Source organism: Cricetulus griseus (assembly GCF_003668045.3).
Source record: "Cricetulus griseus strain 17A/GY chromosome 1 unlocalized genomic scaffold, alternate assembly CriGri-PICRH-1.0 chr1_0, whole genome shotgun sequence".
NCBI classification, from domain to species: Eukaryota; Metazoa; Chordata; class Mammalia; order Rodentia; family Cricetidae; genus Cricetulus; species Cricetulus griseus.
Window position 1 is genome coordinate 213,615,389 of NW_023276806.1, and position 27,004 is coordinate 213,642,392.

At 38.0% G+C, this 27,004-nt stretch overlaps 1 protein-coding gene across 4 annotated transcripts in view; it reads left to right on the forward strand.

The window, feature by feature from the left end:
* Positions 1-27,004, forward strand: part of Thsd7a (thrombospondin type 1 domain containing 7A) — a 402,619-nt gene that overhangs the window by 366,497 nt on the left and 9,118 nt on the right. For all 4 annotated transcript variants that reach the window (XM_035450549.1, XM_027389923.2, XM_035450550.1 and 1 more), the window contains 8 exons: positions 4,930-5,083; positions 8,370-8,514; positions 9,726-9,841; positions 14,413-14,530; positions 14,779-14,924; positions 15,347-15,521; positions 16,900-17,073; positions 24,082-24,177. In XM_035450549.1, the coding sequence (XP_035306440.1) occupies positions 4,930-5,083; positions 8,370-8,514; positions 9,726-9,841; positions 14,413-14,530; positions 14,779-14,924; positions 15,347-15,521; positions 16,900-17,073; positions 24,082-24,177 (1,124 nt within the window). The remainder of the gene's footprint in view (positions 1-4,929; positions 5,084-8,369; positions 8,515-9,725; positions 9,842-14,412; positions 14,531-14,778; positions 14,925-15,346; positions 15,522-16,899; positions 17,074-24,081; positions 24,178-27,004) is intronic.

A 27,004-nucleotide genomic window follows, 5' to 3' on the forward strand; every position in this document is an offset into this window, starting at 1 on the left:
GGTAATCAGCTCCCAATTCCACAGGCAAAAACATAGAACATCCCTCATCTCTACTGTCCTGAAATTTTTGTTAATTTTGGTTTTAGGGAATCTGGGTACCTGGAAAGAAGACCCTCTATTTCAGGAAGCAGTTTATGTATTTTAGTTTCTGACTTTAAAAGTTCCACTGTACAATAATTTTTAAAAGTTGCATTTCTATTTTTGAGATTATAATATATCTCCCCTCCTATTCTCCCTCTAGAACTGCCCCGAATACCACACCCTGCTTTTTTTGAAGATGCATACCTATTTTTCACTAATTGCTGTTTCATGCATGTATCATACATGGATATACAGATAAAGACAGAAATACAGATTCCAAAATATATAAATGCACCTACTAGGTCTGTAGTTACTTGTGTGTAGTATGTATGCTATCAGGGCTGGCCATTGGAAATGCACACTGAAAGCATTTCATTTTAGGTGTGGATGCTAAAACTCACTGGCTTCTTAAAAGTCAAAAATGCTTCTTTTGTGCAAATGTATTTTTTATATACATCCATGCATGTATGGAGGCCAGAGATCAACCCTGGATGTTTATCTTATTCACTGCCTGCCTTACTTTTTTAGCTAGGGTCTCTTAGAGTCCCAGAGATACTCCTGTCTTTGCCTCCTCAGTACTAGGATTACATTGTGCTGTCAGGCCTACTACATTAGTCACATGAGTGCTGGAAATTGAACCCAGGTCCTCAAGCTCATGTGGCAAGCACTTAACTTACTAAGCCATCTTCCCTAGAAGAAAGGACAAATATAGTAGTAAATACACATTTTCAAATACCCTGCCTTGGATTCCCAGTCCTTTCTGTCAACCTGGCTTAGCATCTGAACACTCTAATCTCCTTCAAGAAGCCTTCTCTTGAACCTGTGGCTAGCTATTGCCTCTCACTTATTCAAATGCAGTTATCCTGTGTGATAGAGAAGCTACTGGTCATGTATGGATATTTCAATTCCACCTTAAACTAATAAAGTTTGAATGCATTCCTTCATTCACACTATTCAGAATTTCAGATTCTCAACTGCACATAGGGCTGTTCTATTGGACAGCAAAGATGTTCAATATCCCTGTCGTACAAAGGGTCTAAAATATATAATAATGAATCCAGATCTTAACATCAGTTCATTCTCATCTATAAATTGTCATGAGTTTTTGAATTATACAGTAGTGTCACATTCAATTTCAGTAGAAAGTTTTTGTTCAATTAATGTTAATATCATAAAAGTTTTGCATATAAAATATATATAACCTTATTTCTGATTAAAAAAAAAACACTTTCTGTTTGTCTCAAAAACACATTTACTATTTCTATGGGCCGTAATAAAGGTAGACTAAAGACAAAGACAGGAATGAAGGCAACAAGTAGATAGGAAATGAAAAAGTAAGAAAAAAACCAACAGAGTTCCTGTTCTCTACACTTCTGCTTCCAATTTAAAACTTTTCACTCCAAACTTAAAAATCATTTCCTTTATGTGAAGAATTCAGGTCAGTTGCTTGTTTTGTTAGTGAAAAAATATATAATGAAAGAACATGGATTGCACTTTTCCTTCAACTGTTGTGTGCATGTTTCTTTTTGCTTTGAAAATAGCTGTTTTTCAATGTTTCCAAACATACTTGAAACAAAGTAACTTTTCAGATCAACTTATGTATTGAGGTTGATGCACTAGAGAGAGGGAGGTCAGTATTGATCGTGATCTCCTATCATGTAATAATGTGCCGTTTGTTCCTGATTGAGTAGTACAGGGCTCAAACTCTATCCTCTGCTAATTAGGGTCAGTATGTCCTGCCTACATACAAATGTGGACTGACATTTCAGGATAGATGAGTCTATAAAAGGACAGGTTTGTATTTACCTGTTTTCAATCTTTCTCAGTTAGGATGTAAGAAAGTGAATAATAGAAGGGCTTCTTCCTAATAGGAATTCCTTCCTCCCCTGCCTCCTTCCTTCCTGCCATCTTCCTCCCTCCTCCTCCCTCCCTTCCTCTTTCCTTCCCCCTCTCTTCCCTTCTTTTTTATTTCCTTTGTTCTTTCTTATCTTCCCTTCCCCTAGTGCTAGGAATGAAGCCTTGATATCAAGGAGGCCAGGCAAAGAAAAGAGCATGTGCTGTCAATGACATTTTTGTTTTCACAATTTTATGCACACAATGACAATACAAATAAAAAGAGGCAGTTTTAGTTGCTGTTTCTGCAGCTGTTGTGTTCTATCCATACAGACATCCTGTATTCTCCTACCTGTTATGATTCTGTCACCTCCAAAGTGGCCCTGCAGTCTGTGTTTCTAATATACTTCAGTCTTCTCAAAGAACTATTTTGTTCTTTAGAAAAATAGAAGAAAGGCCAAGGCAAAGAAGGAAACAAATTTAAAATATATCTCATTGTGCTTAAGCTTGATCCAAATATTTATTCTGAATTTTAGGTTGAAAGAAATGTTAATTCAAATAAAACAAATACTCTTCTTGATAGGTAAAATTTGTTCCTATTTTATGAAATGGAGGATAATAAATCAAGTCTGTTAAGAGAAGTTACCTCTGAGAGGTAGATTTGCATTTTATTATTTATTCTGATTTTTGAGTGATTTATACAACACAAAGTTAAGAAAGATAAAAGCCTTTACCAATAAACTTGTATGTGTATAGCTACCTATTAGAGTATTGGACATCTGTTCCTAACTTGAATCAATAGGCAATTTTACAAGTTAATACTATGTGCTGAATCAGTATCTGCTAAGAATGTGATCTTAGCATCAAGTTCACCTTTTGAATGTGAAAATGCTTTCCCTATCCACTTGTCAGACCACTGTCAAAAGAATATTTTTAGAATGGTATTGAAGATAAGACTTTTTCTACATAACAATTAAATTTCCTAAAACCAAATAGCTGCTGATTAAACACCAAATAGCTGCTGATTCATTTTTGTGAATGATTTTTCAATAAATCACAGGGATCAGTATTTATAAATTTTTTTCCGGATTGCATGCCCAATCAAGATACAATTATTGACAGTTTTCCAAGCTTTCAATGTCTCACTTAACAGAAATGTTTTCTTAAATTTGGTATCAATATAAACAGTAATCTTTCAGAGTATTCTTTTAAAGCCACAATGCCTTCCTCCTGGAAATCTCTGCGCAAGGATGGAATGCCAGGCATATAACTGTGGCATGACTCAGCCAACTGCTAAATCACAGTCCAGAAGGTTTAAGAAGCCATTTTCCTTTTCAGTTTCCCAAAGGCACCTCCCTTCTAAAACCTATTAATTTGGTTGACCTTTTCTACATTATAGATTAAGGATCAAGGTTTTCTTTCCCACTACTAAAGTTCACAGAGAGATTATTAACTAAGGTAAAGGGAAGCCACATTAATTAGCTTCTCAAGAGGTCAGTAAAGAGTAATTCTTGGCTGCTCATAGTAGAATATAAGCTAAGGTTTAAATTTGTTCTAATAAAATGAAAACCAACAATCAAGAAAAAATCAAGATAGAAGGTCCAAATAACCACACTTACAGAAGTTGTGCTGTTCTATTTATAATTTTCTTTTGGTTTCTGACTTTCTTTTCATGTTAGCAGATGGGAAACTAAAATTGCCTTTTTAATGGCTTTTAAAAGTGTTTTACATTATTGTACACAAGCACAACCACACATGCACACTTACACATACACACATGCCTCTCTCTCACACACACAACCACATACACAAATGCACACTCACATACACATCACACACACAAACACACACAGACACACAATGGCACACACTCAAACACATGCCTCTCTCTCACACACACAACCACATACACAAATGCACACTCACATACACATCACACACACAAACACACACAGACACACAATCGCACATACTCAAACACATGCCTCTCTCACATCCACACACAACCACATACACAAATGCTCACTCACACATCACACACACAAACACACAGACACACAATCACACACACATGCGCAGTCATTAACACAAACATACATATCACACAAACACACACAAGCACACACAGATGCACACTCACACACACATCACATGTCTGACACACATACACAGGTCTCTCACAAACATGGACGCAAACTCATAAACACACACACACACACACACACACACACCCATCATACACACACTTCAACATGCACAACCACACACACATATCACACACATGTCTCACACAGGCAAATACACACAGATGCACAAGCACACACAAACACACACATCACATGCCCACACATCTCACACACACAGGCAAACAGACAGATACACATACACACACACACACACACACACACACACACACACACACACACACACACACGTTGCTGGGCCCAAGTGGAGGATAATTTGCAGGAATTCATTTTCTTTTCTACCATGTGAGTTCTAGAGACTGAAATCAGGTCATCAGGTTTGGTTGCAAATGCCTTTCATCGCTGAGTCATCTTGCTGGCAGCTAAAATGACTTTTAAGTGATAAAACAAACTGATAAATGCCTTATCTTGGAAATCACCTTATGAAGCATTTTGTGTGAATATTGCACTGTATGTAAGCCTCCATCACCTGTGAGTCAATTGCATATTCTCTGAGAATCTCTTTGGATCACCTCTCATTAGTTCCTGTCTCACATGTAGGTGTAAAAATCACTCCCCTTGCAAAGAAACATGATAGTATTTACCAATGCATGGAAGCTATCTTATTAAATTACTATGAGATGCATGTGAAGATTTTTTTTAATCTTAAAAAAGTACAAACTATACTTAGAGCAGCATGGTTTCCTTTTACTCTTCACTTTGGGTGAATGTTATTCATCGGATGATGTCTTCGTGGGAACCACCCATCCTGTGTGTTGGCTGTCATTCTAATTGTCCTGGTTCCTTTGCTGATATGCACGCTTTCTTTTAGATGTATGCAGAATACAGCAGATGGCCCTTCTGAGCATGTGGAGGATTACCTATGCGACCCAGAAGATATGCCCCTGGGCTCTAGAGAGTGTAAATTACCATGCCCCGAGGACTGTGTGATATCTGAATGGGGGCCGTGGACCCAGTGTACTTTGGTGAGATTATGAGCCATTTGGATAAAATGGGGTTTGTTTAATTTTTGAAAGTTTAAAAAAAATAGTTTCATGGAAAAACTCTCTTTGTGAGCCATGTTTGAAAAGCAAGGTGGGCTCTCTTGGCCACTTCCTTGGATGGCTATGTCATGTAAATTAGCAGTGTTTCTCCAACATCTTGACTTCTTGCAAGCCCTTTGCTCCTATTCAGCCATGCTCCTAAACCCACACAGATGCCTTCAGCTGACCTCACAGGTTACACAGAACGTTAAATTCTGCAGTGGTCAGAATGATTCCCTTTAGTGAAGGATGAAACTCTACTGGAGTTACTTTAATGGTGTTAACTTGCTATTCTTTGCTTCAAATATTTTCATTTAAACAGCAAGGGAATGCCACAGCAGGAGTATTGACACTAGAAAGTGAAAGATCCTGAATAAGAAATTAAGGAAGAAGGTTACACATGTTGAAACATGAAATATTCTTCTCATATGGTTGTTTGTGGACAACTGAAACAGAAACCAAATGGTCATAATTTCTGTTCAGTGAACCTGCTATTAGAATCCCTGTTGATGAGTATAAAATCAGCCTGAGTTCAGCAGCCTCTATTTTATAATAGGGCAACTTTGCAACAGAACCAGTGAAGATTTGAATTTCATCTGTGGAATCCACTGTTTTCAAGAAGATCATGTGCCAAAACTGCATCCTCCCTGAACATCTCTTCTTCATACTACACCTTATTAGTGCCTATCTCAAGAGGAGGCTGGGAATGTTATTTCCCTTATAAAGAAAGTTCCCCCGTGTATTAGTCAGGGTTCTCTAGAAGAACAGCTTATATATTAGGCGGGAGGGGAGGTTTATCAGAATGGCTTACCAACTGTGGTCCAGCTAATCCAAAAATGGCTGTCATCAACTGAAGGTCCAAGAATCCAGTAACTGCTCAGTCCAAGAGGCTGCATGTCTCAGCTGGTCTTCAGTATACACCAGAATCTCCAAGTAGGTTCTAATGCCAGTGAAGGAGTGGACTTGCTATTAAGAGCAAGGGCAAGCAGGCAGAGAGCATTCTTCTTCCAGGTCATTTATATTGGCTACCAACAGAAGGTGTGACCCATATTAAAGGTGGATCTTCTCACCTCAAAAAAAATGTTTACTAAAAGTGCATCTTCCCATTTCCAAGATCTGGATTAAAGGTGTATCTTCTCACTTCAAATGATTTAATTAAGAAAAAATTCACACAGATGTGCCCAGCCATTCTGGTTTTAGTCAATTGCAGATGTAGTCAAATTGACAATGAGAACAGCCATCACAGCTTGACAGTCTCACATAGTCTGTGCTTCTTGACTCCTAGATAAATGAACGAGTTCAAACCCAACAGAGCTGTAGATTTCAATAGCTTTGAGAACCCTACCACCCATCTAGAGGAAGGGTATCACTTGAAACAATATGCAGGAAAGTTAGAATCTCAGAGTTACCATTGCTATGATGAAATATCATGACCAAAAGCAGCAGCTGGGGGGGGGGGAAGGTTTATTTTACTCACATTTCCATATATCAGTTTATCATCAAAAACAGAGAGAGAACGAAATCATGAATGGCAGGAACCTGGAGGCAGGAGCTCATGCAGAGTCCATGGTGGGGGTATTTCTTTCTGGTTTGCTCCCTCTGACTTACTTATCCTGATTTCTTATAGAATCTAGGAGCACAAGCTTAGGATATCATCACAAACAATGGTCTGGGTCCTCCCACATTAATTACTAATTAAGAAACAAACTCTACCAGCCTGCCCATTGCCCACTCTTATGGAAGCATTGACTTACTTGGGGTTCCCTCCTCTCAGATGATGCTAGCCTGTGTCAAGTTGCCATATAACTACCCAGCACAGTTAGCTTAGCCCTGTACAGCTATGAAAAGCAATGTGAAAAAAAATGGAAAGATACACCTAATGTTATATTGCTTGAATTACAGTAAAGGACAGCTTCAGGCAAGTTTATAGTCTGTGTTTTCCAAGGAAATTTGCCTTTTTATCTCTGTGTTAACACTGTTAAATGCTAACTGAAACCAACTGACTGTTAAGAATCAAAACAGGACCAATATGTCACTTGAATAGATATTGAAAGAAGGGTTAAAGCTCCACCCTTCATGAGAGTCTGCAAATGAATTTCTGTTCTAATTCTGCAGCTGAACTACATTCTACCATGTCTAATTTTTTTTACAATGATGGAATTCTTATCAACAGAGATTCCTTTAAAAGAATATTCAGCTTATATAAAACAGAGGCTGTCAAACTTGGGGCTATTTCTTAAATTCCTTAGCAGGGATGCCAGTAACAGGAGCCAGTGAACAGGAACTATGTCCATCTGGGTTCTGTTTTAAATATCCATAAGTAACCAACTTAGAAAAATATTGAGTTCCGCCATGTCTGACAAGAAAGTGTTTGTGAAACGTATTTTGTTTTCTTGAGCATTTTCCAATAGAAATTTGGTGATGGAACTAAAATTTGACTAGTTGAATAAGTGTGCATTTTGGACTTTGTAAATTACCTTGCTTTGTCACCTACAACATCCATAGACAAACTCAAAGCATTTGCCATGTGCAAAGAACTGTGGTTCAAAGCATATACAGATATAGAAGACAAGTTGTTCAATGTACTCACACTGGAGATGGTAGCAGGGCAATTAGCGTTCTCTAAATTCAGTATGTATTCCTTCAGTGGTTTGATCAAAGAGAGCAAAGGAGAACACAATAACTATTTGAGTCCTAGGAAATCCAAAATTGTCCCTTTCTATTCTTAGAAGCTAAATGTTTTCAGAAAGACACGGCAGTATGAAAATAGCCAATCACTCTATAGATGCAAATTTGTTTGTGTGAGGTTGTGCATGAGGAAAATAAAAGCCATTAATACCTAGATAATTATTTGAAGTCACCATATAAATAGTTTAAGTTAATTAATACAGATATACACACAAATGAATGTAAACATGCACACACACATATACACTTTTATCCATATACATTAAATATACATTAACATTCCTTGTTTACTGAATAGGGACATATGAATGAGATTATATAGATGTAAGGTAATGACTTAAGCATCTTCTGGCAAGGATAGCACAGCAGACTCTTAGTTAATCCCTACATTTTACATATGGGAACTCTGAAACACAATGAGGTTAACTGACTTGTTCAAATTAGCCAATGAATTGGGTGCTCTAATGCCAGCTCCAGTAACATGCTAGCTGTTATATGGCTGAATTTACCATTCTGAGAAGATGGTATTGTTCTTTGTAAGCCTTGCAACCCAAGTGGTTCCCGGCAAAGGTCAGCTGAACCCATCAGACAGCCTGCAGATGAAGGAAGAGCCTGCCCAGATGCTGTGGAGAAAGAACCCTGTAATCTGAACAAAAACTGTTACCACTATGACTACAATGTCACAGGTAAGCACTCCACCATGTCTTCATAGAATCTGGGACCTGGTCACATATAAATCAGCTCTAACAGTCTCATCTGCTTAAGCCAGGTACACTGTGTGCCATTTGGAGGCACAGTTTACCCTCTGAGCAATAATGACATGAAGAAGTAGTAATCTGTTTTATTTTTTGATAGTCATCAAATCATTGAGAATAAAAGTATCACAAAGACTAAATTTTTTGAAGTATGTGGTAAGTATTCCAGATAATCCTATTTAAACCCTTCTCCCACTCTGGGAAGGTGCAACTGTATTTTCCTTAGCAGGTGTCAGTTACATCATCTCCATCAATAGTTTTTGGGGTGCAGCAACATTTATGAACAACATTAGCATGATGAAAAGTTCTGTAATCTTAAAAATAAATATTCAGAAAAGTAGACTTGTGATAAACTACATTTGTTTCCTCAATTTTCTTTAATATTATCAAAGCATACACATAAAAATATTTCATTGGTTTCTTTGGTTTGGTACAACATTAAAGCAACGTTGGTTTTTTTTTCCAAGTAATTTCCACATAAAAACAAGCTCAAGAAATTGAAAACAGAAACATAACAGTAACATTGGCTTCTGTTTCTTTGCTTTCTCTCCAATTTGCTTTGATGACACAAAGAAAATCAAAGTTCTCTAGAGTATGTTTCCTAGCCAAGAGAAAGATGAAAGTGATTTTTGCAAAAGATACAAAATAAGAGAATTTAATAAATATGATGAAGTTATTTGTGAAATAAATGAGTTTGCATTTTTTAAAACTCAAACTTATGGAAATAAACAAAGTATATGGTACAATGTAACTAACTGCATAGAATACCATCCATTAAAATTATGCTTACTTTGCTAAAAGAGACATAACGGTAATTTTTTTAATTCTACTCTTTCTTGAGGAAAAAAATTTGAAATGTTATTGATCTATAGAGCAAAGCCGTTTTTACAATATCAGTAAATAGCTAGCTGTCAAGATTGTCAAGTAGACAACTGACTTAAAGAATAATCCCTAGCGCTATGTGCAACTGCAGCAATTCCATTTGACTCCTAATATGTTCAGAGCTGGGACCCATATGCTCTGCATGTGGGATGATTGATTGTGGGGCTTAAGGAAAGCAGTTGTAAATTAGGTATGGGATTCGGGTCATCTGAAATCTGTTCGTGCATCGCCTTCTGTTCTGATGGGTCTTTTCTGTTCAGACTGGAGTACATGCCAGCTCAGTGAGAAGGCAGTTTGTGGAAACGGCATTAAAACAAGGATGTTGGACTGTGTTCGAAGTGATGGCAAGTCCGTTGACCTGAAATATTGTGAAGAGGTGGGTGAGTGCTGTGTTAAATCTTCCTAGGAAATTCTTCCCTAATGATTTAAATTCGCATGGAGCCAAGTGACTCGTGCACCACACAGTGCATGGCCAACAGCTGTTTTCACAGGCTGTCTAGTGCCCTCTTGAAAAGAGACAGTATCCACACAACTGATTTCCACAGATAATTTCCTGTATTTTGTTCTGCTTGGAGCCCAAAGGTATGCTAATTAGCCCATTCTGGAAGAAATGCTTAGGAAACAATAAGCAATCAAGGTGAATAAAGGCAATAAATCTTAATCAGACCACTCATCATCTTTTGTAATTTGGTGTGAATTGGGTGCAGAGCTTGGACACCTGCCAAGATCCATCATTTATTCTTTCTGTTGCTAAACATTGATCACATGCAGCTTCATAGCAGATTTTGATATTAAGATCTGATAGCCAGCTGTGAAAATCTAAGTACTTAGGTCACATGTCTGGATAAGAAAACTTAATGTTCAAGGGAAGAAATGAAGTCTGTCACCATTATCTTGAATGTAGTTTATAGTTAATCGTTGAATGAAAGTAATGCCATCACTCTTAGCTATGACCTTCTGAGCAGTAGAGAAACATGACATTGACCTTTCTTTTCATAAAGTTGCATCTTTTACTGAGTTTTGTCTGATTTCCAAATCAAAAAGGCAATATTATTCCTGTGGTTTGGCTCACTGTGCTTCTGAGTTCCACAGGATTATTTTCAGACCAAACTAAGGGCTTCCATAGATCTGAAACACCAACAGTTCTAACTGTGAAGGGAAAGCTGTGGAATTACTTGAACCCACTTAGTTCTGTGTCAAGTGCACAGAACTTTAACTTCTTTACATCTGTCTATAGGGACAGACTTTCAGATGAACTAAAAACATCAAGTTGTTAAGTTAATAAATGCCTGCCACTAAAAACTAGTTATATGAGTCGACCTATTCATGCGTTATGTTCAGTTTTTAAACTAATACCATTTAAGCAATGTAACCACCACTAGACAGCATTTGTGAGTGAAGATTATTGCAACAATCACAAATTTCCTAGAGAGTTGTCTGTGATCTAGCACAAGATGATGGTGAGTGTAGTCTCTTTTGTAAGTACCTGGCAGGGTTCCTCCTTACGAGAACATGAAATGAGATCTCTGTGAAAGGGGACCTCAAAGCATCCGTTACTATTATAAACAACTTCGGATCATGTGAATTCAGCAGGAACAATTGCAGGTTCAAATTCAAACATCCTGACAAATTCTGGCTTCAGGGAAACCTAAGCAGGGTTCAGGGAAACCTAACTCTCTGTGGGAATTAAACAGCACATATGCCATTTTACACAACACTGTGAATCCAGCTGGCTCCACAAACCACTGTGCTATCTTTGTAAACAATGGTCAGACCACCCACCTACCAATCCCTGTGCAAACCCTGCACTCAGTTCAGCAGCAGTAGGTACCTCTTGCTGCTTCCTTAATAGCCACAAAGAAATGTGTCATTACTGCCCAACAAAGAGGAAAATTAGGGTTAAATTCACTTACATTTATGTAGTATATTTCCCCCTTTGGTGGTTTTTGAGGTTTTTTTTTTTTTTTTAACTCATTTGATACCTAGTCATTGTGTCCCCTTTTCTATTCCTTAAAACCTAAATAAATCATTAAAATTTCCTTAGAAACATATTTACATGAATAGATGGATTGATTTGGGCAAATTATATGTATGAATATATGATAGATAGATAGATAGATAGATAGATAGATAGATAGATAGATAGATAGAACAGAGTAAAATGATGAAATAAATATCAGGAGAAAGAAACAGATTTAAAGTATAATTAACGGAGAGCCAAAACACTCTCTAATGAAGTAAGTCGGTAACAGTTGATTCTCTGTTAAATGTTTCCCAACAAAGCTACGGCATATCATAAATGTCTCACATCATGTTCACTCTGTCACCTCAAGATTTATCTCTCCACCCTTTTGTATTTCTTAAAAATCTTTTTTTTTAACTTTGTGGCCTAGAGTAGCTTTAAATCCAAATGCTCGAGTCTATCAAGTATATCTAATGCAGATTATAGTGGGGTGCCTGATAAAGGATGTAGTGTACAAAAAAAAAAGTGTTGATCTGATCCTCACACTGAATAACATAGATTTAAGTATTGCTAAAACTCATGGCAATGATTAGAAAATATTTCTTTTATTTTCTTTGGCTACTGGATTATAAAATACAAATGAAGGTTGGTGGTGGCAATGCCTTTAATCCCAGCACTCGGGAGGCAGAGGTAGGCAGATCTCCTTGAGTTCAAGGCCAGCCTGGTCTACAGAGTAAATTCCAGTACAGCCAGAGCTACACAGAGAGACCCTATCTCAAAAATTGAAAAAGAAAGAATACAATTGAAGTTATTCATATCAGCATACAAAGCATTAGGCTTCATTAAGATATTTTTCATATCTTCTCAGATTCTCTTGCACTCTCAGAGAACTTGTACTCAGATTCCCTATTGTACTCTCCCACCCCCCAATAACCTCCTTTGCTCTTTTATATCATGAGTCCCTTTGCCCTCCCTCTCCTTCCTCAGCATTCCTTCTTTCATTCTCAGTCTCTTGTCTAATTTCATAGTCTATATTCACTCTCAAGACCACATACTTACATATGCACAACATTAAAGAGTTAAACTTCCTTTTGTGTCCTACTGCCAGGGACCCCTCAGATAATCTAAGCTTCACAAGCTTCACAACTGTCTCCCACATAAGGAGGGTCTAGTTTGGTTCCATGGAGGCTCCATAGCTGTTGGTGTCGAGTTCATGAGTTTCCACGAGCTTGGTTTAGCTGTCTCTGTAGATTTCTCCATCATGATCTTCACCTCCTTTGCTCATATATTCCCTCCTCCCTCTCTTTGACTAGATATCCGGAGCTGGGCCTGGTGCTTGTTTGTGAATCTCTGTGTCTGCTTCCATTGATTACTGGATGAAGGCTCTATGATGATAGCATGATGACAGATGGGGTATTCACTCATCTGACTATGGGAGAAGGCCAGTTCAGGCATCCTCTCCACTACTGCTAGGGGTCTTAGCTGGGGTCCTCCTTGTGGATTTTTGAGAATTATCCTAGTGCCAGGTTTCTTCCTAACCCTACAGTGACTCTGTCTATTAAGATATCTCTTTCATTGCTCTCCCTGCATCCATCCCCACCTCAACCATGCCGTTCCCTCGTGGTCTCATACTCCCTCCCCTCTCTCTTATCACCCCTGTGATAAGAGGTGATGTGAGGTGATGTGAGGAGATCTCATCTCATTTCCCTTCCCAAGGAGATCCATGTGTTCCTTTTAGGGTCCTCCTTGTTACTTAGCTTCTCTGGAGCTGTGGATTGTAGTCTGATAATCCTTTGCTCTGTTTCTAAAATCCATATATGAGGGAGTACATACAGTGTTTGTCTTTCTGAGTCTGTGTTACCTCACTCAGGATTCTTCTAGTTCCATCCATTTGCCTGCAAATTTCATGAGGTCATCATTTTTACAGCTGAGTAGTACTCCATTGTGTATATGTACCACATTTTCTTTATCCATTCTTTCAGTTGAGGGGCATCTATGTCGTTTCCAGGTTCTGGTTATTATGAATAATGCTGCTGTGAACATTGTTGAGCAAATGTCCTTGTGGTATGATTGAGCAGAGGATCCACCTTTATTTTGGGAAAGATGATTTACTGCACTTACACTTCTATCCAGATGTTGTGGTCCGTGTATAATTCAAGCTTAGGCAGGAGGATTGAAAGGTCAATTCCAGCATTGGCTACAAAGAACATTATAGGACATTCTAGTCTACACAGAAAAATCTCAATTACCAGCAAACAAACAAAAAACCATTCATTCATTCATTCATTCATTCATTTTCAGTGCAAGAGACTGAGAGACTAAATTCAGAGCCTTGTGGATAGTAACCATGCACTCTGAACTACACCCCAGCTCCCAAACTGTTCTTTGATATTTTTTTCCCAGTACATTCTATCTTTGGTTTTAAGTGGCAGTTTGTCTTTGAAATCATTTGGCTATTCAGTTTAACACATTTACATAAAAACAAATCACATCAGGAAGATAAAATTATAGCTCTGTATATGGATGGTGTTTGGGGTTTTGAAATATCACAAGGCAGTTTCACCTATACTTCCTTATTCTTCTTATCGAGACAGTCAACTAATTTGTAGATTAATTATATTTCTTCACTATTTATGGAAAATGTTAACATGGTACATAGCTGTATAGAGTCAGTATAACCCTAAATTCAGTCTGTCCTTGAATCCTGCTTTGTTGAGTTGAACCATTTTAGATTCTTACTAGTTTGGGTAACTGTTGACTGTCCAGTAGCTTTCTGCCATGCCATGCAGCTGTCTTTGCTCCCTGTCTCTCATCCCCTCTGCCTCCCTCCAGTTTCCTCTTCTCACCTCAAGTCTCCACATCTCCACTGTGATCTACACTCCACTCTTCCACATCTCTCCTCCCTTTTTATTCCTTTTTCTACTGACAATGCTCATGGTCCTGTCTCCCTGTCAATATGAACATATCTGCCTCTCCTCTTTCAGCTTGGCCTAGAGAAGAACTGGCAAATGAACATGTCCTGCATGGTGGAATGCCCTTTGAACTGTCAGCTTTCAGACTGGTCTTCTTGGTCAGAATGCTCTCAAACATGTGGACTCACAGGTTTGTTTGTGTTGCAATTAACATTAACCTAGCAGTCAAGCCACACCAAACAAAATACCTCTCTTTACCCTAAATGATACCAGGTGTGCTCCACAAGGGCATCTTCCTTGTGAAAACATGTGAGGAGACTCTTCTGCTCCAGGGCCTCCTCAAGAGAGACATCTATGATACTTTCTCCCAATAATATAAGCATCAATTTGTACAACAATAACACCACACTAAAGTTGTATCATTTTATACCTTTAAAGGAAAAATGATTCGAAGACGAACAGTGACCCAGCCCTTTCAAGGCGATGGAAGACCCTGCCCTTCCCTGATGGAACAGTCCAAACCTTGCCCAGTGAAGCCATGCTATCGTTGGCAGTATGGCCAGTGGTCTTCATGCCAAGTTCAGGTATCAAATCTCAGGAAGCTATGTGGGTGTGGGATTCTTTCATCTGCTAAGACTTGGTTCTAGAAATACTTCTGAGTTAGAGAAATGGGTAGCTTTCCTCATAAACATTTAGTGACTTTGCCACTTCCCAATCTTTTAATTAGTTTTGTTAGCAAGCACCCCCTGTCCTGTACTTTTAAAATCATTTGGAGACTGATTCATTTTAATGAAAATTTATTTTGCTGTCTTTGACTAGGAAGCACATAAATTGTTCCATGTATGTTTTATAGCATGTGCCCTATAAGGCTTCTTCCCTGGGGTTTCCAATGTTGCTCTAGCTATTCATAAATCAAAATCGGGGATGCAGAGACGACTATAAGCCGTGAGCTCGCTAATGAATTATTTTTCCTTTTTCTAATTAGCTGTTTCTCCCTCCATTCCAGGAGGCCCAGTGCGGAGAAGGAACCAGGACACGGAATATTTCTTGTGTAGTGAGCGATGGCTCAGCTGATGATTTCAGCAAAGTGGTGGACGAAGAGCTCTGCACTGACATTGAGCTCATTGTAGATGGTAATAAACAGATAGTTCTGGAGGAAACCTGCACCCAGCCCTGCCCAGGTAACAACAGAACAGAATTCATACTTTGGAGACATCTTCCTAGTAACAGAGTCAAGAAGAGGTTATGTACATAGTCCAAGTGAAGGATATCAATAATCTTATTCAGTAGTACGTATACTGATAGCATAACAACATACCCGTGGGTCGGAAACCACTGCATTCCTGCAAGGAATAAGGTCTCCACTCCCCGGAGCTGCATCTCCACCCCTCTACTATATATCTTGAAAGGTAGACAAATTTGACACAGTATGCTTTAAAGAGTAGAATATGAATTAGGAGAAAACATTTTTCACCGCTGACAGGTATGGTGTAAATTTATTACCCCAGCGGATCTGGTCAAAATATAAAAGTGTGTTTAATAGTGGAAGTGCCTCACTCTCATATTGTTACTAAATCTTGACATGGATATCTCAGGATTATGATTGTGTAATGAATAGACTGCTGCAAAATATAATTATTGGATATCTCTGCAAATTCCTGATGATATCAAATAAAGATACATATAGAGATTAACCTACTCACACAAAAGAGAGAGACTGGATTTCCATTCAGTTTGTAGTCACTTAGGTAAAGTTATACTTTATATAACTATATATACTATATATTTTCTAATCTTTACCCATATCAGGTTTTCCTGATAAATTCTGGGTAACCCAAAATGTGACAACTCAGACATACAAGCATTTCTACAACTTTCTTAAATTCTTCTGCTGATTGCTTTTATACTTGGCATTTTCAAAATGCCCTATTTAAACATGTAATAGATCTTACAAACATGAGTGAAAATGGTTAATGTAAAAAGGTATATATGGTATATATAATATTATATAATCATGTTCTTCCAGGATAACATGATGGGAGATTTTTGAGGTTCTTTGAATGGTCTGTTATTGATTAAGTGTTGATTGACTGGATAGATAATCAGACTTGTAAACTTGCTGTGAATTTATGGTATTTGGCAAAACAGTAACATATAATCACTAGGTCTCTCATCTAGACCTTCCAGCTCACTTACATTTATGAATACCTAGAGGCAAGTTCTATTTATTCTTAAGTTTTACTAGCCCCTTTTAAAATAATAACAAAAGTCATGTTAGCTTTTAGCCAAATACTATCCATCTCTTAGGAAATGGACATGATGGGCAAACTCCTTCAGGACATAGCTCATATTTTATAACATTAAGACACTTAGAGACTACCCAGTCACTCCAAACAACATATTTACTACATATAAAATAATAGTTATTATTTATCCATGTATCGTAAACATCATGTATAACTAGCATAGTTACAAATATGGCCTAGCACAGTTAGAATCAAAATGAGTATCTGCATCGCTGTCCCCTATGGATATATATTACCAACATGTTTCTTACAGGTGACTGCTATTTAAATGACTGGTCCCCATGGAGTCTTTGTCAGCTGACCTGTGTGAACGGTGAGGATCTTGGCTTTGGTGGAATCCAGGTGCGATCCAGAGCAGTCATTATACAGGAACTGGAAAATCAACATCTGTGCCCAGAGCAAATGTTAGAAACAAAGTCATGTGATGGTGAGCGCTTCAATTCATGAATTCTACTCATTTGGTTGTGTTCAGCTTTCTATTTAGACTTGATAATTAAATTAAAAGTAATATTATGAGGGCCCAAGGATGTGCTTCAGTGAGCAAAGTGCTTGCCATGCAAGTATGAAGGTCTGAGTTTGAATCCTCGAAGACTAGTGGCAGATACAGAAGAATGTCCAGCAGCCTGGGGGCCAGCTAGCCCAGTGTACTCAACAGTAATGGAAGACAGATTTTCTCCCAAACAATGTGGATGACCAACAATCAATGTTGTCCTGCAACATTTGGATACATACTTCCAGATTCTATATGCACACACACACATGGAGAAAAGGACAGACAGAGAGACAGAGACAGAGAGAAATTCTGGTTTTAAAATGTTAAATGTTGTAAAAATATTTCCTAGATTTAAAAACTACAGAGGCCTAATTAGGATCATTGAATATTTATGACACTTACGATCAAACACAAGTCTAACATTTTTCATTTGTCTAACAAATGGAAACGAATAACAAAATTAAACACTATAAAGCACAGTAAAATTAGACTCTTTAACGTAGTCTAAGAAGCTGATAACTAAATTCATTGGTAAGAATTAGCGATTGTAACTTCTCAATAATTGGACATAGAGCATCATGTGAATGCATGTTCATGTGTTTCTGCATGGGTATGCTCATATATGTGTTTCTGCATGGGTATGCTAATACAGAAAATTCCTTCATTATCTGCAGGACACCACATAGCCACAACCTCAGTGCTTTACAGTGACAGAATTTGGATCATGGTAGCATCTTGATAACAAGAAAAGTCTTGGTATCTAGTGGGGAATGTAAGACTGAAATTCTTAGCTTGTTCTGTAATGGTTAAGAAATGTGACATACAACAAACAGCAAGTAGGATAAAAAAATATCATCTTATGTCAAAAAACTGGAGGAGGGAACCAAAATGCTGAGAATACTTAGAATGAAACTAATGAACTAGAAGACTTAAGCTAAGAATCGGGGAAAATTACCTGCCTGTCTGTCATATATATGTCAATAAACCTTTCTAAATTAACCAGCCACATAAAATATCCACAATTTCTAGAACAGAGTAGGCAAAGAAGTACAGAAGATTGAGGTTTGCAATTAATTAAATAAATCCCAGGTCAAGGGAAGAATTGTTATTCTTTTTTTAATTTTTTTAATTTACATTAGAAACAAGATTGTTTAACATGTCAATCCCAGTTCCCTCTCCCTCCCCTCCTCCCCTGCCCCCCACTAGCACCCTACCTATCCAATACCATTTCTGCTCCCCAGGGAGAGTGAGGTCTTCCATGGGGGATCTACAGAGTCTGTCCTATCCTTTGGGATAGGCCCTAGGCCTGCCCCTGTGTGTCTAGGCTGAGGGAGTTTCCCTCTACGTGAAATGGGATCCCAAAGTCCATTCCTATGCTAGGAATAAGTACTGATCTACTACAAGAGACCCCATATATTTCCGAGGCCTCCTCACTGACACCCATATTTGTGGGGTCTGAATCAGTTCATGCTGGTTTCCAGTGATCAGTTCCCCCAGGCCAAGAGCTCCCTCTTGTTTCAGGTCAGCTGTTTCTGTGGGTTTCACTAGCGTGGTCTTGACCCCTTTGCTCATCACTCCTCCTTCTCTGCAACTGGATTCCAATTCAGTTCAGTTTTTAGCTATGGGTATCTGCTTCTACTTCCATCAGGATGAAGGCTCTAGGATGGTATATCAGTTAGTCATCAATCTCGTTATCAGGGGAGGGCAGTTACGGTAGCCTCTCCACTGTTGCTTAGAGGTTAGTTGGTATCATCCTTGTAGATCTCTGGACATCTCCCTAGTGCCTGATTTCTCTTTAAACCTATACTGTCTCCCTCCTTGATGGTATCTCTTGTGTTATTCTTAAATGATGGTGAAGTAAAATTAGAAATCAATAGGACCAACTGCCTAAGAAATCCTTTCCTACAAACATAAGCAAAACCTGGAAGTCACACAGATTGTTACCTGTCAGCTGTTGGCAAAGAAAGCAGTGTTTAGGGGAGAACTAAATGCCTCAGATGGTCACATATGTGGGGCATAACAAAAATAAGCTGCATATTCAAATCAAATAGATTTGTAAGGATAAAAACTCAAGAAAAAGAGACCATGAATTTGAGAAAGAGTGGGAGGGAAGGGATACAGGTGGCTTTGGATAGAGGAGAGGGATAGCAAAATGCATTAATTATATTTTAGTTAAATTTTAAAAATCAAAAAAGAGGAAGTAGTATGCAGTGTCTATATAGATACAAATTGGATGAAGCATAAAAAAGTAGACAGTCAACAGAAATAATAGTGTGTTTTATATGACAATGGAACAAAATAACCACTTCATTGAAAATAGGTAAAAGAAAAAGAGGGCAAATTTTGCAATACTACAAATAGAAAACTGTTTAGAAAATATAATTCTATAAATAATTTTTACTAATAAACATAAAATGTAAATGAAGATAACTTGGGGTGTTATTAATCTATCAACAGTAACAGAAAAAGCTATGCCATGGATTCCTTAACTACTACAAATTCCAATGTATTCAATTTGTATTCACATTTAATAGACTATAAAACATGACTGAGTTCCCATGTACAATAAAATCTATAATATTGTTCATACTAAGTCACTTAAATATATAAGTATTTGGAAGTAAGAAGAAAGCTTATAAACATGATTTCTAAACTAACATTGAAATAATTAGTCTTCTTCTCTCTGATCTCTCAGCATTTTCCTCTATATCTGACTCTGAGTTTTTATTAATTAGGCCAATTAAGAGCTCCATTTACATTTTGGTGCGAATGTGGGGTTCAAACCCACGACCCCTGAGATTAAGAGTCTCATGCTCTACCGACTGAGCTAGCCAGGATTTTTTTTAATTAATTATGAACTGTTTGGCCTATGGCTCAAGCTCCTTAATGGCTAGCTCTCTCATAATTATTAACCCATTTTCATTAAACTCTATATTTCAGGTCTTGGCTTACCTGAGAATGTCTAGGCATCCTATCTTCCCATTAGCTACATGGCATCTCACTGGTGACTGAGAAAGCATAATTCTGAAAAAAAAATTTAATTTGAATTAAGTATTAATTTTAATAGTTAACATTAAATAAAATATGTGCATATGTTTATATAGTAAAAGTAAAAACAAAGAAAGCTGTATATTTGTCTCAGAATCATGTGTGCTAACTGGGACATTAGTCGATAGGATCAGGAAATGATGTTATACAATAAGTTCTTGACACATTTTATTGACAAGCAAGCAAATGAAAACTAAAGCAAGTATGGCTAAATAGTAATGTTTGTTAGAATTACATGATAAATAGTTGACTATATTTTAAAATAAATTTTTATTTAAATTAAAAATGTTCTAATTTTACATACAAATCCCAGTTCTCTCTCCCTCTTGTCCTCCCATGTCCCCCTCCAAACCCCATCCCACACACGAATCCACTCCACAAGGAGGAAGAGACCTCCCATGATCGTCATGGATCGTCAAAGTCTGATACATGATTTGGGGACAGGAACTAGGCCCTTCTCCCATGTACCCAGGCTGAGAGAGTATCCCTCCATAGAGAATGGACTCCCAAAGCCCAATCATACACTAGGGATAAATACTGGTTCCACAGTCAGAGGCCCCATAGACTACCCAGGCCTCTTTAGTTGACACACATTCAGGGGGACTGGTTAGGTCTTATGCTGGTTCCCCAGCTGTCAGACTGGGATCTGTGAGCTCCCACTTGCTCAGGTCAGCTGTTTCTGTGGGTTTCCCTAACATGATCTTGATCCCTTTACTCTCTACAACTGGATTCCAGGAGTTCAGCTCAGTGCTTAGCTGTGTGTCTCTGTTTCTGCTTCTATCAGCTACTGGGTGAAGGCTCTATAATGGCATGTAAGGTAGCCATCATTCTCATTACAGGGGAAAGGCATTTAAGGTAGCCTCTCCACTATTACTTAGATTCTTAGCTGGGGTCAACCTTGTGGATCCCTGGATATTTCCCTAGTGTCAGAATTCTCTTGATCGAGGTAACCCAATTACTAAAAGACAAACATGATATGTATTCACTCATATGTGGATTTTAGACATAGAGTAAAGGATTACCAGCCTACAATCCACACTGCTAGAGAAGCTAGTAAACAAGGAGGACCCTAAGAGAGACATACATGGTCCCCTGGAGAAAGGGAAAGGGTCAAGATCCCTTGAGCAAATTGAGAGCTCAGGAAGAGGGGGGAGGGAGCTAGGAGAATGAGAAGGGGAGAAGAGGAGGGATGCAGAGGACATGAGGGAGCAGAAAGGTTGAGTGAGGGGAAGAATAGAAGATAACAAGAATGAAGATACCATAATAGAGGGAGACATTTTAGGTTTACAGAGAAATAAGGCATAGGGAAATGTCTGGAGATGACACCAGCTAACAATCTAAGTAACAGAGGAGAGGCTACCTAAAATGCTCTCCCCTGATAATGAGATTGATGACTGACTTATATGCCACCCGATAGCCCTCATCCAGCAGCTGGTAGAAGTAGAAGCCGACACCCACAACTTATCACTGAACTGAACTGGAATCCAGATGCAGAAAAGGATGAGTGAAGAGAAAAGGGGTCCAGACCAGGCTGGTGAAACCCACAGAAACAACTGACCTGAACATCTTGGAACTCTTGCTCCCCAGACTGATATCTGAGATACCAGCATGGGACTGATCCAGACCCCAGGAACATGGATTTCACTGAGGAAACCTCGGAAATCTACAGGACCTCCTGTAGTAGTTCAGTACTTATCCCTAGCATAGGGATAAGTGGACTTTGGGAGCCCATTCCATATAGAGGAATACTCCCTGAGCCAAGACACACGGGAGTGGGCCTAGACCCTATCCCAAAGGATAAGGTAGACTCTGATGACACCCAATGGAAGGCCTCACCATCCAGGAGGAGTAGAAAGGATATGTGATAGGTAGGGTTTTAGTTAGGGGTGGTGGTAGGGAAGGACGGGAGGGAGAGGGAACTAGAATTGTCATGTAAAACAATCTTGTTTCTAATTCAAATAAAAAAATCTGAAAAAAAAAACCTATAATGGCTCCCTCTATTAAGGCATCTCTTTTCTTGCTCTCCTTCTCTATTCTTCCCCCAATTCAATATTCTTGGTGGCTCATGTTCTCCTGCCCCACTTCTCCCTCTTCTTTCTCCTCTTCGCACTCCCCCAGTGCTCCCAATTTTCTCAGGAGATCTTGTTCCTCTCCCCTTCTTTGGGGTACCATATATGTCTCTCTTAGGGTCCTCCTTGTTTCCCGCCTTCTCTGGGGTTGTGGATTGTAGGTTGGTTATCCTTTGTTCTATGTCTAATATCCATTTATGAGTGAGTACATACTGTTTGTCTTTCTGTGACTGGATTACGTCTTTCAGGAGAGTTTCTTCTATTTCCATCCATTTGCCTTCGAATTTCAAGATTCCATTGTTTTCTTCTGCTGAGTAGTACTCCATTGTGTAAATGCTTTCTTTATCCATTCTTCCATTTAGAGGCATCTAGGTTGCTTCCAGGTTCTAGCTTTTACAAATAACTTTGCTCTGAACATAGTTGAACAGATGTCCTTGTGGTATGAATGTGCATCTTTTGGGTATATGCCTAAGAGTGGAATTGCTGGATCTTGTGGTAGTCTGATTCCCATTTTCCTGAGAAACTGCCATACTGATTTCCAAAGAGGCTGTACAAGTTTGCACTCCTAACAGCAACGGAGAAGTGTTCCTCTTTCTCCACATCCTCTCCAGCATAAGCTGTCATTGGTGTTTTTTATTTTAGCCATTCTGACAGGTATAAGATGGTATCTCAGAGTTCTTTTGATTTTCATTTCCCTGGTGGCTAAGTGTGTTGAGCAATTTCTTAAGGATCTTTCAGCCATTTTAGATTGCTCTATTGAGAATTCTCTATTTAGTTCTGTACCCCATTGTGGTGATATCTGACTTGCACAAATAAAGCCTGTCTGGAGATCAGAGAGAAGGAGCAAGACACAGCACCCCTTACCTCTTAATCATCTCCACAGAGAGGAGAGTGATTTCCTGTTTGTCCCTGCTTATATCATGTTTCTGCCCAGCTGTGTCACTTCCTGCCTGTCTGTACAGACCTCCAGACCTCTATTGTTAGCTAGTGGCAGTTTCTGCCCAGCTCTGTAACTTCCTTTCTGTATATACAGACTTCCAGACCTCTATGGTTAGCTAGTGGCAAGTTTCTGCCCAGCTCTGTAACTTCCTGTCTGTTTGAACAGACCTCTATGGTTAGCTAGTGGCAAGTGCCATTCTCTGACCGCCAGACAGGCTTTATTTATGCAAGAAAGATATCACCACACCCCACTTTTTAATTGAATTATTTGGTGTTTTGGTGACTAGCTTCTTGAGTTCTTTGTTTATTTTGGAAATCAGCCCTCTGTCAGATGTGGGGTTGGTAAAAATCTTTTCCTATTCTGTGGGATGCTCTTTTGTCTTCTTGGCTGTGTCCTTTGCCTTACAGAAGCATTTTAGTTTCAGGAAGTCCCACTATTAATTGTCATTCTCAATGTCTGTGCTACTGGTGTTATATTCAGGAAGTGGTTTCCTATACCAATTCATTCAGTAAGTGGTCTCCTATACCAGTTTGTTCCAGGGTACAGTTGAATATATTTTATAGTTAGTTATTTTCTGTATTTGTCTGTATGTTCAATTTCCAGTCTATTAAAAATTATAAAACTTTATAATTAACCATAAATTAAATTAGACATCCAGGGTCTGACATGGTAGCAGGATAGAAAATGTGGAACCTTAATGGGGACTTAGGTTGATAACTGCAGTTTTATCCAACTTGTTTTGTAACTTCCAGGCAGTCCATTGACACTGTAATCCTCAGCAATAGACTTCATGTCACCTTTCAGTTGTTCATTCATGTGTTGATAACTCTCTCTCTCATGATGGCTCTGAGTAATGAAACATCAGTGCTTGCTGTTTGCCTGCAGATGGACAGTGCTACGAGTACAAGTGGATGGCAAGTGCTTGGAAGGGCTCCTCTCGAACAGTCTGGTGTCAAAGGTCAGATGGTGTGAATGTAACAGGTAAAACATCTTGTTTTTCTGAATCTATTCCTGTGACACATATGTAGTTGAATACTGAAGGATACTCAGTTGTTGATACAGTTGCAATAAAGAAATTTGTGTTGTACACATGTGTGTTGTCCAGTGACAAATATTTTATTTTAAAATATCTCAAGTTCTCTTGCATATCACCTTTGAACATTAGAATATATTTAACTGAAGTACTGCTCAATACTAATGAATATAATGAATAAGTGAATATAAGTGGTCTCCTGATTTTTCCTAGACATTTTATACATTAACAAATTACTATATGCAAACAAAATAATAATTATGTCTTTTACTATTTCTACTTCTGTGCTTTGAACATGATACTGATCAAGGTATTATACATGTATAAACACAATCTACCTGAAATATCAAATCCATTATTAAGACAATTTTTGATTAATAAGAAAGATTTATCAGTAAATTCAAATCCAGGGCATCTAAGGGGAACATTTGCTATGTCCCCCATCACAAACGACTTTTATACTTCCAAAGAAGAAAATCATAGCAAGGTTTTTCAAAGATATCTCCAGTGAACTTCTTTAATCTACCTGCTCTTTGTGAACTCAGTGAAGTCAAGGGCTCATTCCCAACACCTATTAAAGGGAAAAACAACTTCAGTCTGATTATGCATTGAATATCCTGAAAATTTCATAGAAAAAATCAAGGTCAGAAGCAGAACCTCAACTTCAGACACATGAACACAAACTTAAAATGTTTTTTTCTTAATTATCATTTTAAAAATAATTTAGCTGTTAAGAATCTCCATGTCCGAGACATGAGGTATATTGACTGTCAGCTGCCCAGGCAACCTGCTGACTTGGAGCTTTTGCTTCAACTCTTCTGCAAGAAAAACAAAGTAGTATGCACTAAGGTGCTCCTGAGCAACTCTGCTTGTGAGTTAACTTTCATATATACAGTGAGATCATAGGATCCAGCCAGGATCAATGCGCTTCTTGGAAAACATCAATTTTTATATTGAGTTTCAAGTGACCCAGGTTTATTGAAACCTAATTCCTTATTTCTTCCCCATGAAAGCCAGAACAGAATGTCAAATTATATTCTTATGAAGACAGGATTTTTCATGAATCAAAAGCCTTTGATAATAGCATCTCCCAGTGGACATACAATATATAATAGAAACCACTCCTACCAGGAAGCTCTTTGCTGTCTGAACAATATTATTTGGGGAAGGAAAACAGTCAACCTGAATTCCATTTGAAGAGGAATGGGTAATAAAAAGCACAGACAAGAAAGCATAGCCACTCCAAACCAGGTGTTACAGAAGTCATTCACTTAGCTCAGATCCTGGGAAGGAATATACATCATTCTTTAAGTGATTCGCAAATAAATTGATAGTTTCATAAAGGGTTCTACTTGATTTAAGGTTTTATTTTTCTTTCAAATATAGAAGCAAAGAATATTTTACTTTTTCTTCTAACACTGTTGTTTTCCTACTGCAACTGAGACTGTTCCCCAAATCAAAGTTAAGTCAAAATTTAGATTCATCCATATAAATCACATTTTAAATTTATTTCAATACAACAAAGTTGATATACAATTATTTTTCTCTGTTGCCAATAAGGTAATGTGAAATAACTTATGATAAACACTGGATACACTCTTCTTCTGCCGTTTAGATGATTTTTCCTATAAAAACAAATGTAAAGTGCATTGTCTATGTGGATCAATAGGGTTAATTTCTAGATTGTCTCATCTCACAAGAAAGCCACACGGTTTCTTTCCTTTCCCTTCATATGTTTAGTAGTAGACAGTGTGGTCACTAAACTGCATTTGCCTGGCAATGACTAACTGTTTTTGTGACATGATAGCTTTTGTTTGTATCCTATTGTATGTATTTTTAAATATGAAAGAATGAGTGCATAAAGCCTTATAAACAAGAATTTATAAGATTAAAAGAAAATCAAAGAATTGATGATGGGAACCTTTGATTGGATCCAAATGACTAGAGCCCAATAAATAAAGAAAAGTATTTGTTTAGCTAAAGTTTTGTTAAGCTGAGTAAGTATAGTTTGAAACTACAAGTCCAATCTATATCACCAATACAGTTTATTCAGGGTAACTGTCTCCATTTTTAAGAGTACAATAACAGGCAACGCACAGTTTGTATTGTATGTGAGAAATAAATTAGAAGAATTAACTTCAATGCCAAGTTGGGCAATAATTCAAGCCAAAGACTTACTTGTCACATCGTCCTTCTCAGCAACCACCAGTATCTGGAACTAGCAAGAATAGTTATTTTCCTCAAAATAAATATGCATTATAATAAACACTTTTGGGGAATGGACAAAAAAGGTAAAAAGTTACTTTGAGGGATATGAAAATGACCATTTTGAGTAGCCAAGAAAGGTATTTATTTTAAAATAAAAGTAAATCTGTTTTGTTTTCCTATTACTGGACTTGGCTTGTGGAAATAGGTTATGTGACCTATTTTTAGTCTGCCTATTATCAGAAATAGGTTATATGAAACTAGTGTTTCAAAAATAACAGCTACAAAATCAGCCTCTTGACAATTTGTCTTCGATACTTAACATAGCACAAGCTACTGTGCTGTCAACTGGGTAAAAGTTCCCAAGTTACTAATGAAAGGGATGGCAGTTAGCAAGCCATTTCACAAGTGCAGAAATTCTTGGAGCTTCCCAAGTGGTTCAAACTTCAAAGACAAGTCTATAACAGTGTGTGTGTGTGTGTGTGTGTGTGTGTGTGTGTGTGTGTGTGTGTGTGTGTGTGTTTATTACAACATAAGGAGCCACTTGTTAAAATATTATTTTCTCTTCTG